Source organism: Hordeum vulgare, chromosome 2H (genome assembly GCF_904849725.1).
Source record: "Hordeum vulgare subsp. vulgare chromosome 2H, MorexV3_pseudomolecules_assembly, whole genome shotgun sequence".
Lineage (NCBI taxonomy): Eukaryota > Viridiplantae > Streptophyta > Magnoliopsida > Poales > Poaceae > Hordeum > Hordeum vulgare.
In genome coordinates this window covers 25,979,600-25,993,106 of record NC_058519.1, presented here as the reverse complement: position 1 = coordinate 25,993,106, position 13,507 = coordinate 25,979,600, and the positions used below count along the sequence as shown (strand labels likewise).

The following is a 13,507-nucleotide window of genomic DNA, read 5'->3' as shown; positions in this document are numbered from 1 at the left end:
AAACAAGAATTGACTACAATCTACCAAAATCAGCCACATAGCATCTTCTACGCCCCACAACTACGGCTACACAACTCCGATAAACTCAAGCAAGACATGACACGAAAGATGGCAAGAAGCACTACTACAAACAACTAACAACAACTAGCGTGGCAGCAAGGAGCACTAGGAAAAGAAGACATAAAATGGCATCTCACACACTATTTCAGACTTAGTGAAAATTACACCTCATGAAAGTGCAGTTTTCGATCTAAAGCAATATTGACAGCAGCAAAACCTATAGCTACAGGACTCCAAATGGCATGAAAATTTACAGCATGCTAGAGAAATATAAGGGCTACAACTAACTCCATTGGACCAACCTCAAAAGAGCTACAGATCACAAGATGCAAGCAAGACAAGACAGCAACAAAATATAACAGATTCCAGACTTAAAAATATTTCAGCTCCTCCAAATCAGCACTATTTCTAGCAATTTGAGAGCAAGCAACACACACCTAAACATGCATTTCTATTGCAACCAAAAATACCAGGAGCTAGACAAAACACCCAAGAACAACTTCTAGTTGACAACTCCGTCAAACGACGCACAGAATAAATCCTACGAATTAAACAAAAGGGCATTACGGCAAAATATCGCGCGAACTAACTTACTCAAAAGCTAAAACTAATTGCACAGAAAAATCCATGGGATTTTTCTACCCCGGAAACATGTAAAATATATGGGGTTGCAACACAAAATAAAGCCACAAATTAATGCGGGAAAATAACCAATATACGGGAAACTAAACTAGAGGCAATTCCCTACACGCAAAAACACAAATGACAGCTCTAAAAAGCATGGAAAAATGGTCCCTAAAACAAGGGCATTTTACCTAAGGCACTCGAGCAATCCGGACCGCAAGAAAAATAAATACGGGACGTATCCTATTGGAACAGCACGTAAAACTATGCATTCGGCATGCTAAACGGTGTCAAACAAATATGCAAGTTGCGAAAATGTATTCTATGCGAGAAATTACACGAGAACCATATACAACTCGCTCCAATCCGACATACGGATTAAAATCTACGAACGTTTGAGAAAAACTAAATATTCGTGAAACTGATTTAATCTCCGGAAAATCCTAAAATCTATATGGGTCGAAACCTAACTACTGCTGGGCCAAACAGAGCAGGCGCTAAATAGCTATGCAACGCCTCGGGCAGAAGATAGGGGAGAGCAACGCTTACCACGGCCTTGGGCCGGCTGGAGGGGAAGCTGGGCCTGGCGCGGTGGAGGCGAGGCGGGTCGAGGCCAGCTGCTGGTGGGGGCGGCTGCGGTGGCCTCCTGGGCCTGCTGGCGCAGGGCCCAGCTGGGCGCTGGTGGGCTGCTGCGGCGCGCCTGGGCCAGGGCGGCGCTGGGGCAGGCCGTGGTCGGGAGGCCGGCCTAGGACGGGGTGACAGGAGCAGGGAGCGAGCGCCTCGTTCTCCCGTTCGTCGTCCTCCTCCCGACGGGAGCTTGGAGGGAGGTTGCGGGAATGGCGGCGGCGGCCATTGGAACCGACGGCGGGGCGCATGGGAGGCTGGATCCGGTCGGGAACCACCGGATCCGAGCGTCCGAGACCGTTGGGGGTGGCGAGCACGGGAGGAGGAGGCCCATGGCGCGGCATTCCTGCGGGCTGACAGGGGAGGCGGCAGAAGGTTGGCGGCGGGAGCAGGCTGGCGAGGTTACAGCCCGGGGTCCAGTGCCGGGGCTGCGACTCGATCCGGTGCTGGGGCGCCGGCGGGAGCAGACGCGGGCGAGAACTGGCTCGGGGTTTCTCCCCTCGAGCAGCTTGGGCAGATCGGGCGACGGGGCATCCGGGTCCGGGAGGGCCTAGGCGGGCCCCGATCTGGGCTGCTGCGGGCTGCGGGAGGTGGGAGACAGGCACGACAAGGTGGTGGCGGCTGGTTGGGGGGGCACGGAAATCGAGGCAACTAGGGTTTGTTGTCTAAATAATTGAAGGGGGTCTATATATAGACAAATGGGGGGCTAGGTTAACCGGAATTTCGTTCCGGATCCAACCGTGCGGTCGGATTCGGACGATTCCGAACGCGGGATCGGATAAGTGGCCGTGTAGTGGGGATAACCGGAGACGAGAGGGAGAACGGGCGGCGCGGCAACGATTTAAAAACATCGACAGACGTCCGACGGTAGACCGACTACGGTGCCGCTACGTTCGACCGTTCGGGTACCAGACGGACTCCGATCGCGACGAAATTTGACAGGCGGCCTGGCTATATTAAAATAATACCGCACGTGAAATCTCAACCCGATCAGACAAAGTTTTACGCACACTTTTAAAACAGGGTTACGACGATGCCGCGGGCTCGTGCGAGTGTGGTCAGGCTCGGATCGAACAACGACGAGAACCGTTAAGATGATGCGCATGATGCGATGATGATGCGACAAAAGAAAATAGACACACGACGAAAACGAAAAGAGAGGGGAATCTTCTGGAACGTCGGCATCGGGCTGTCACAGTTCAACACCCTGTGTTGAAGCAAGGGGCATCGGATGCCCTTGTTGTCTTAAAACTAACTTTTGTTAGCACTATACATGCTAGTTAGTTAGCATGGTTTATCTGTTGTTTACCTCCTTGTTTTCTATTGTTTGATATTGTTAACTTACTTGTATAGCCACTGTTAGTGGTTTGCTTGCTATTGTGCATAATGTGGTGGTAAGGCCACCACATTTGAGTGAGGTGAGCAGAACATAAACATGTATGCAGCCAAACACTTGTGGTTTGCATCTGCTCACCCCTTAAGCACAAATACGGGCAACCAAACATCCGGCCCTAAAGTGACCTTTGATGCAATGTAGGCAACCAAACAACATGCAAATGTTGGTTTGTTGCCTGTTTTTGCTCAAACTGGCTGGCTCGAGATGAGAATGAAATGCAGCTATTATTCATTCTAGGCAACCAAACGCGCCCTTAACCATCCATGGTTTTGTTTGTCTGTTCTGTCAGACATTTAGTTTCTTCAGAAACATACAACATCTGCTACGACAGTCCAAGCACCAAGAGCGAACCAGTGGATCCCTTCGGAGGAAAACTATGTGGAAGTCAATGTGGATGCAACAATATCAACGCATGGAGCTTACAGGTCGGTTGGTGCAATTTGTAGAGACCAGGGAGGGAATTTCATGGGCGCATCTACACTGTTTTTCCCACATGTGGATGACCCTCCAACACTTGAGGCTCTAGTAGCCATTAGAAAGGGTCTAGCTCAGGCATAAGATCTTTATACTCACCATATCATGGCCGCCTCGGACTGCGGGACGGTCGTAGAGGATATCAAGTCAGGAAGTTCAACTAGTTATGGAGCTGTCATCACAGAAATTAGAGCTAGTTCTTTACATTTTACTTCCAACTTTTTTTAGACATGAATTTAGAAGCTCGAATGGGGAGGCTGGCAATCTTGCAAAACATAGTCTTTCGTCGGGGGTTAGGCGCCATGTGTGGTTAGGCTAACCCGGCGATCTTCTCTTCACCCATGTAAACATTGTGACAGATTAATAAAGTTTTGTGAGTTTGTCTCAAAAAGAAATTCTAATCAATAAATACTTATGTGGAGATGTTTCTCGCCTTGGTGACTGCATCTACTATATTGGTGCTAGAGGTTTCATATGTTAGAGTTTATGAGGAACCACAGTACAAGGTGATACCCATGAGTTGGGTGGAGGGTAAGAGGATTGCTGGGAGGGAGAACCTCGGGGTTCGTCGTGTAGACGGGTGGTCTCGTCCCGGTTTGGATGTGTGCATTTGGATTCTTTATTGTGTGCAGCCTAGTTATGTACTCCCTCTGTTTCTTTGTATAAGGTGTATTTGTTTTTTTGATAAAATTCTATAATGTAAGGTGTATTTCTATTAATTCCTTGTAATTCCATAATTAGCCCTTCAGAAAAGGAAAATATCTCTCCCCTGATTGCATATGTTCTTGTAAAGAGAAAAAGGAAAGTATGTACTTACTGATTGCATGTATCTCTTGTTTTTTCCTAGCCTAAATGATTTAGTTGTCACAAATTAATGATTGAGGCAAGGTTAATTTTATCCTAACATGTGTATAATTATATATCTTAGTCATTGTGACAAAAATAATACATCTTACATAAAGAAATGGTGGGAGTATCTTTTAGTTTCATTGGAGCTTTTCTCTTTTGGTTGCCTCTTTGTCCTTTTTTAGGTTTGTTTTTCTTTTCTCTTCTTCCTATATTTACTTTTCCTTATCATATATCTTGCTTCTTTTTCATGTCCTATCATTGTTGCCTGGGCAGCTGATGGATGTGGGCTGCCCTGAATGCATGATTACTTGTGCAAGATTTTTTTCAGACAGTTACAACATCTGGTTTCAATATTTTAAGGGCGCTATATGTATATTTCGACTGTCTTTTACAATAGGTAAATGCTTACAGCCGGAGCGTCGGCCGAACAGTTCGGCCGGTCACTCACGGCTCGCGCGCCTGGCAGCAGCCATGCAACATTGTTTTAGTGCAGATTTGCTGCAACCATGTACAAATTTGATACATTGGTCCACACATGCAACATTTTTTTAGTGCAGATTTGCTACAAACGCGGTTAAATTTGTAACATTTTTCATTAAAAAAGTTGCATCCACGTTTGGTTGTAACTCGAGTTCGTTGGAATTTTTTTCCTACAACCGTGTTAATTTTTGCTACAACCGGCGTCATTTTTTGCTGCAATTGTTCACTACAAAAGTTGCATACACGTTTACGTAGATATTTGCTACAACCGGCGTTTGACTTTTTGCTACCACGCACTATTAACTTCGTTTTTTTGCTACGATCACGTTAGCTACAACTTTTTTTGTTGCAACCGTTGTTGAAATTGCTGCATCGTAGACAAAATTTGTTGCATCGAAAAAAATTGCTGCACGGAGATCTAACGGCGCGGCCTGCGTACAGCTGGCGGATCGGACGGCCCGCGCGCGACCGGCCGAACGATTCGGCCGGCGTGCCGGCGCAGAGCATTGCCCTTTACAATACGCATCGCAGATAGCATGTTCGGTTGACCGGTTGATTGTTGACTTTTTCAAAAAAAAAAAGTGAAACCGCTTTATTTTTTCATGGATTTTCAAAAATAAAGTCACGAAACTGAAAAAATTACAGTGTTGAAAAAGATTCACGAGTTTGAAAAGGTTTGCAAATTAATTTGAAGAAAGTTCATCGATTTTGGGGAAATCATGGATATAGAAAAAAATCTCATTTTTTAAAAAAAAATCACAACTTTCCATGCAAAACCAAAACCATTTTACCTAAAAAAGCTTGCTTGGTTTCCATGTTTAAGCACATTCTCCACCAATATATACGCGATTACATTCTACTAACAGAGATCTCGTGCTTTTCTTCTCTGTTCATGGTAAACAGGGTGTGTCATCGAGATGACGGCGTCTTTCTCGCCGGCGTGGGCTCTTGTCGTACTGCTCGCCGCAGTCGGCTCCGTCTCCCTCGCATCCGCCTCCGCCTCCGTCGCCGACGCAGGTAGCAGCCCGTCTCTCAATTCTTCCTTGTAATCTGTCTGTACGCCAACTCTAAAGCTAACGTACGGTGTTTTCCGGCCCCGTCGGATTTCTGCAGGTGAAGAAAAGAATCCGCGTCTTGTTCTTGCGAGTTTTTTCTCCATCCCAAAACAACCGGAGAAACTTAATTATGCCTGCCTCGCTCAATCTTGTCTCTTTTGTGCATGCAGCCGTGGGCGCCGACGTGCCGCACCGGGTGAGCCTCGGCTGCGCCGGCGCGGCCGACATCGCCATCGAGCAGGGCCCGGGGACGACGCTGCCCAGCGGGATCCCGTCCTACACGGTGGACATAATCAACCGCTGCTCCGGCGCCGGGCGCCGCGCCGACTGCGCCATCTCTGGCATCCACGTGCGCTGCGGCTGGTTCAGCTCCGTCACCCTCGTCGAGCCGACCAAGTTCCGGCGGGTGGCGCCCGACGACTGCCTCGTCAACGACGGCAAGCCGCTCTTGGCCGACGACACCATCTCCTTCGAGTACGCCAATTCCTTCGCCTACAAGCTCTCCGTCGCCAAGGCCAGCTGCGTCCACCCGGCCGCCGACACCTCCGACTAGTCGTACCGTATGCACGGGCCGGCTACCTTCTTATTAGTACTACCATGCAAGGATGGGCGATATATATCATCGGACAAAAATATTAGGTATTTGCATGATTTGATTCTATAGCTATTACTAGCAAAAATGCCCGTGCGTTGCAACGGAAAAAAATAATTGACGTTACGTGCAAGCACAATGTGACACATTATGCACAACTATATGTGCTAACGGATGTCTTGGTGATACGCGGACACGATCAGTTGTTTCTCCACCTTGGTCGAAGCTCTATGATTCCCAAATTCATACTGAAAGGATGAGCAAGCAAGTATTGTTGTATAATAGAGCATACATATAGTGGAGTATTCGAGTGAGTTGGAAAGTAGAGCTTCAACTCCGACATTACCACCTCTTCTCCTCTTCTGAGTAAAAGCAATCTAAGAAGTAAACCCGACTGAATGTTATTTCAGCCATCGTCAAGGTTCAATGACATTGTGAGGATATATGACTTTACCCTCGTGATATACTGGACAAAGAATGTACGTTCAGTATACGGTGGTTGCATGAGCAACATGTATACACCCGTGAGGCCACGGCCCATCTCTGCATTTCAAATTTCAATAAACATTGCATGTTCAGGCAATATAGACACTACGGATTTTAACAATAATGGGCACATAACACCGAAACTAACAATTTGCAATTAGAAGAACATGAGGAGAGAGGTGCAGTTAAGGAACACATTCAGATCTACTCCCTCCGTTCCTAAATACTAATAGACTACATATGGATGTATATAGACATACTTTAGAGTATAGATTCATTTATTTTGTTTCGTATGTAGACTTCTAGCGAAATTTCTTAAAAGACTTATATTTAGGAACGGAGGGAGTAATAGATATAAAGCACTAAGCAGTTAAGCATGGCACATAATTTACTTTACCATACACTAAGTTGTGAAGAAACCATTTTTCATCATAAACATAAACCAAAAAGAAGTTCAATGTATCGAATAAAGTAAACTGGTAATTAACTATTTACCATCCTAAATTCCATAAGATCCAGCTCCATTCACGTATATAGTGACCCTAACACATCTACTATGTGAATCAATGGATGCATGATAGCTGATGTGTTAGAGAGAGGGCTGCTGCAGGGTTATCTATTGGGTGTTACGTACCTTCAAGAATAGTATCTATTACAAAACAGTTGAAACAATGAATAACAAACTTCATGTATATTCGTGGACATTTTTTTTTCAGCAATAGAATTATAGTAGACACAAGCATTGTACCCAATTGAAATCACAATTGGTTCATTTTTCTAAATTTGATCTTCACGGCTATAGAAAAGGAGAATAAATAAAGATTAAGAAAAAATGAATCACAACATAGTCTACTGATATGCAGTTTCGAAGATAGCTTGGAATCACACTGACTCGTCTTGAGTGTGCTTGTTCACCTTGCCATTGACTGTGCAATGGCTATCAATCAATGTAAAAACGGTGGCCATCCCAACGGGTGGTGAGAGCAAAAATGATCTGTAGTGGAAGTATCCACATCTCTTGAAAGTAGCATGCATAGCCCCACAAGCCGCATATCAGGGGCCATGTAATTCACAAACCTCACCGCTCGTATGGCTCTGCATTGAGGCATTCGACAGCAGGCCCTTCCAGTACACCATAGCTGTCAGCCTTCACATGGATCCCAATGACTGTCCACGCTCAACTACAACCGAACAACAGGCGCAGATGTAAACTTCCTGGGGGACGCAATTCTGCCACTGAGGTAGTCCCCCAAGTAGTTGATCAGGTTGGGGACGACAGAGGAAACACGTTGTTCATCGCAACAAATCACACCAGAATGACCTGAGTATTTCCCATCTCAATGATGGCTCCTTGCTGGGGCACTCCATCCATTGGTGCTCACATCAGAATTTGGCACCATCCTTGTGAGCCAACAAAGCAACAAAGGTTGTGCCACGAGAGTAATAGCAACACCTGCGGAATTTGGGGCCGCAAGCAGCTGGCTCCTCCTCGACATCTCTCTTCTACCCTCCAAGCAACAGTGGCATGCCCATATGCTACCCGACACGGAGCCAATTGTTGAGTAAATAGGCAATTTTCCGAGTATATTAATCCACGAAATAATAACTAGCATGGCATTAACTAGACTAATGACATACTGATCTTGAGCTAACCTAGCACATACTACGCATATAGTGGATACATCTATGCAAACAAGTAGTACTGCTAGGATAAATACGAACATGAGGATAAACGAGTCATACCCTCCAATCGGCCAGTTGGCCGTAGCAGCAGCGGCGGCGGCGGCAGTATCCTCTGCCGTCTTTTTCTCGGCTTCCTCGCGGAGACGGTCGGCTTCGCTTGGTGAAGACATGGCGATGACGAGGGCGACGCGGACATAGACGAAGCAGACGGACGGAGGCGAGCAGTCGCGTGATCGCTCCCCAAAAACCTAATCGCCCCTCTCCCGTACAGGAACCGGAGAGGCGAGGTTTCGGAGGCCTGCTCTCCCGTCGACCGTGTACGCGGTAAACGAGACGGAGTCGCCGGCGGCAGCGGCAGTCAAGGAACGAACGCGTGAGGCAGATGTGATCTGATTCTCGTGACATCTAGGGTAGGCGATCGCGTGCTTATAAAGGCGGCTGGGTGGAGAGACATGGGCCATGCCCACGTCCGAGTCGGTAACAGCCACGATCCGACGTCTCGGATCGTGCCTTGTCCGTTACGTATTCTCCGTTCCTGACCGGCAAAAATAAGCACGTAGGTATGAGCTCGGCTCGGCTCATTCCCGCAACCCGCGGCGCGTCGTGACGAGGCGTGGCGTGGCGAGGAGTGCGCGAGGGCACCTTCTCTTCTCACTCTCCAATAGCATGTGGAAGAGAGACCCTTATAAAGGGGTCCAAACTCTCCTCCACTAGCGGGGTGGGACTAAACTCCCACCACCTTGTCATGCCACCACCTACATGGGCCCTTGGAGATTTTTCTGAAATTCTCTAATGGGCCTAAAGCCCACCTCCAAATTTCAACAATCCAAACGGCGCAGGACGACACGCCATTGCGGCTCGTGTCGATCAGGACAGAACTGGCCGCCTATGGGGAGGAGGGGCTCAACGGCAAGGTGTTGCGCGTCTTCCAACAGGTCGACGACGGCGCGCGAGGTGCAGACTATGTGGTCGTTTGCTGATGCTGGCACCGCATTGGCACCGGAAAAGCTCACCTAGAAGCAGGGGAATGATGCCGCGGTGAACCCTCTCTTTCTCGTCGGAAAGATGGACTTTCTAGCGACGGTAGGCAGGTCGGCGGCGGCGGGATCGACACGGCGACGAAAGGTGTAGTGCGCGCGGGGGGAGGCGAATCCGAAGGTGGAAAAAACGTTTTTCGCCTGACAATGATGGTCCATGTGCCGTTTTTCCTTCCAGGCGACCCGCTCAGTACACTGGGTTCGGTCAAGGATCACCGTGCCAAAAAATGGACAGAACCGGTGAAAATCGACGTCCTATGGACGCGACTAGGGGGGTTTTCGACGCCAGTGGAAAAAAACGTACCTTGAGGGGTCTGTTGAGGGTGCGACTGAAGAGGGTTTAAGGAGATGCAGTACTACTTTAAAATCAAGTCCATGGCATGCATGGGACCATGGAGATGGACATATCGACCAATTGGCATCGTCCTTGACGCCGACAATATCGATTCCATCTAGGTGCAATTCCGGTCCTTGTTGCAATCTCACTTCTATGAGATCCTTTTTACAAGTTATACGGGGCTTATCTACAATTTGCAGTTTCTGATAGGTTCTATTCCAAAAAAGAGGAGACTTTTTGCCACAAAGAATATTTATTTCCTTCATTTATTTTTAGTCTGCATATAAATTTTGTCTGAAGTTAAAGTATATCTAATTTGACTAAACTTATAGAAAAAGTATTAAAATTCACAATACCAAATTAGTATCCTTAGATTCATTATGAAATGTAGTTTCATATTATATATTTGGTATTGTGGATGTTGGTATTTTTAAATAAAAATTTTGGTCAAATTTCTTAAAGTTTGACTTGATACAGATCTTATACACGGAGTAAAAAAGAACAGAGATAATACGTCAACCTTTTTATTTTTTTCCTTCTAATTCCCATGGATGCCATCAAAGATTTCTTGTGCATCGGTACCCTATTTTCTCATGTTACCTATGCAGAGGTGTATTTTAATTAGTTAGAAGCATAGTACTCCCTTTGTTTCAAAATAAACCTCTTGATTTTATATTAACTATAAATAGCGCACTATCTTGAGACATGATGTTTTTGCATCCGAGCTCAAATGAGTTTGGTTGAACAGTAAATTCATAAAATATTGTAAAAATGTTAAAAAACAAATCAACTCTGACAATTTTTTAAGTGTCCGTATAATTTCATCATGAAATCACATTTGTGAAAGTCGTGGCAAAAAAAACAAAATCGAAACTCTAAAAATGCTACTTTCAGAAGCATTTTGAAGCACTAATTTTTTTTGGTCACGACTTCAAAAAATGTGATTTAGTACTGAAATTTTGCAAACTATTAAAATATTTGTCAAAGTTTGCTGTAAACAAATTCATATTTTTAAAATATTTTACAAAGTTACTGTTCACTTCCACTATCTTGATGTATAGTTGTCTTCTAGAACGTTTAAAGGGGCCTTGCACTAAGTATATCATGTACTTCCTCCATCTTAAAATAAGTGACGATGTTTTAATACAAAAATTTATCAACTTAATATTAAATTTGTGTCACTTGTTTTGGGATAGGGGAAGTGCAATTTAGTGCGCTATGGCGTCAATGACAGGGCATGTTTGGTTCATATACATATCATGCCACCATTTATCACATTTTTTGGCCAATGGCCATATATGTTTTTATTGTTAGGCGTGCAAAATTGACGCCATACTTTGCCACACTTAGATAACTTTGTCACACTTTTCGAAGCCAATAACATATGGGGTCTAATTTGCATTAAAAGAATCTTGCCAAAAGTATGGATACAAACCAAACAAGGGGCTTAACCCGGTCGAACTTGTGGCGTGTGGGCGCGACAAAGTGTGAAAAACTTAGGGGCTGTTTGGTTGGAGACTTAAAATGCCACGCCTAAGGTGAGGTGCCAGCCACACCTGTGGCTTGCCTCAATATGTGGCAAAATCAAATTGTTTGGTTGGTAGCCATGCCTTAGGTTAGGTGTGGCAAATTTTGTGTGGTGTTCGTTTGGATTGCTTCCACACATGTTGGCAAAAAACTGTGGTCTGTGTTTGGTTTTCTCCCACATATGGCAAAAAACACATATATATATAGCATGCTCTAATAAATGTAAGAATATTTAGTCACAACAATAATAACAATAAAATAGATTCGAGAATTTCTATTAATCCCATCAGCGTAAAAATAAGCAACCCCAATCAGTATAAAGATACAAAATAAGATAGATGCATGCAAGTTTCAAGCATCATTCATAAAGTCGCGAAATGATGTTTTCAAGAACAATGTCACAATTAATAGTTCTAGCCATATCACAAGTTTCAGCCAAGTTACAATAAAGTGTTACACTACACATCAAAAGATCCACTTCCCAAAAGCAATGGTCATAGCACAAGTTCAACTCCCAAAAGTAGTGAGCAGACACATCACACGTTATCATGTCCTAATTACCAAAAGTTGTCATCTTCTAAAGTTCACAAGTTGCCATCTTCTAAACATCACAAGTGAGAAACTTGCAAACTTCATAGGTTGCTATCTTCTAAATGTCATCTTTGTTAAAGAACTTCCAGACCCAAGTTTCAAAAGTTTTGTCGCTTGCACTACATAACCAACTACGCAAACCTTCATTGTCCTTGGAAGATAAGTGCACACCAACAGCAATTCTCTGATCAGTGGTAATTGGGAGTACCTCCAACCTCTGCCATAAACTAGCATAAGGGTCAACAACTTGGGGCATTTGGGGAGGAGCAGCGGCAATAAGTGATTGCTGGAGTGACCTCAATGTGGAGTTGATTTCCTCAGCGGACTCCACGAAACGACTCTTGGTTTTTGATGGCTTCTTAGGTGACCTGCTACCTCTTGGGCGCTTCGTACCAACACGACTAGTGCTAGATGAGGAATTATCACCACCTACAGGAATTGGAGGCCTTTTAGGAACATATGTTGTTGGCAAAGTACCAGAATCCTCCTCAAGTGGCCCCTCATATTGTGGATAGCTGTTAAGGTCATACAACCCTTCATCACTGTCCAAGTCATCAGAATCAATTGTGCATGTATGCTGGTCCATGGCCAAAGAACCATCAGCACTAGTGCCTGTGAATAACTCCTGCATCTCATAGTAAAACTTGATAGGCTTGGAAAGCAAGCGCCTTGCTCTATCCTGCATCAAAAGAACAAAGAAATTAAGTTCCTAAATGCAATAATCATAGTAAGTTTCAAAAAGAAACTATATTATACATACATTGAGGCAAGACTTTTCTGACTCGGAAATGGTTACCACACATCTAATAGCATCAAAAACATTGCCACTCTTGCTGATTGCTGCGGCAATGTACTTCCAATTTTCTTTGTAGTGCCTGAAGTGACGATCAACTTGAGAAAGTTTCACCCCCATAGCAAATTTTCTATTTAAAGCATCAGCACACTTCATAAGATGATGCTTCCTGAACCTAAATCCTGCATGTTGTTCCTTCATGTATTCAATGCACCAATCTAACATAAACTTGGTCTGATCATCAGCCCAAGAAATAGTCCTCTGTTTCTCATCACCATCAACCTTCACCTTTCCCTTAGCCATCGTTGTTTCTAACGGAGAGAGTCATTTTAATAAAAAAGTGGTGAGGCAAACAGGCATGAAACAACCAACAATTTTACTAAAGTGCAAATAAGTGCAACAAGTTAACAAAGGTAGAACCAACATAGTCTCACATATAACAAAATAACACTCATGTTTGATACATAGAAATATGACATATTACATATTCACTTCTTAATCGTCTTGATCTTGATCTGCTAAGTTATCCTCCCACATTTTTTGAGCTAGTACATCCCTTTTGTGTGCCCATGCCTGACTCTCCTGGTAAACGTCACGACGGTTTCTTCTACTCCGTGGAAGAGCAGAGTACCAAGTAGCATCATCATAGACATACTCATCCGGACCATCATCTAGGATCCAGTTATGGAGTGCACAACAAGCAAACACAATTTTTATTTGTGTTTTCAGAGGGAAGAATGGCTGACTTGCAAATATTTTAAATCTGTTCTTCAAGGTACCAAATGCTCTTTCCACAGTTGTTCTAAGTGAGGAATGGCGATGGTTGAATAACTCTCTTGGGTTCTCCGGCTCTCTAGCTCCCCTATATTCTTTTAGGTGATATCGAACACCACGATATG

General features: G+C 44.7%; 2 protein-coding genes across 2 annotated transcripts; one reads left to right on the top strand and one right to left on the bottom strand.

Annotated features, from left to right (window-relative positions):
• Positions 1 to 5,424: 5,424 nt before the first annotated feature.
• LOC123425125 (TPD1 protein homolog 1A-like) lies at positions 5,425 to 6,115 on the top strand. The gene is made up of 2 exons (XM_045108797.1): positions 5,425 to 5,524; positions 5,733 to 6,115. Exons 1-2 carry the CDS (start codon positions 5,425 to 5,427, stop codon positions 6,113 to 6,115), a joined length of 483 nt encoding a protein of 160 aa, XP_044964732.1.
• A 206-nt stretch (positions 6,116 to 6,321) lies between these two features.
• LOC123425124 lies at positions 6,322 to 12,911 on the bottom strand. The gene is made up of 4 exons (XM_045108796.1): positions 12,576 to 12,911; positions 11,957 to 12,494; positions 6,609 to 6,697; positions 6,322 to 6,402 (listed from the first exon to the last, which is right to left on the bottom strand). Exons 1-4 carry the CDS (start codon positions 12,909 to 12,911, stop codon positions 6,322 to 6,324), a joined length of 1,044 nt encoding a protein of 347 aa, XP_044964731.1.
• Between the last annotated feature and the right edge of the window lie 596 nt (positions 12,912 to 13,507).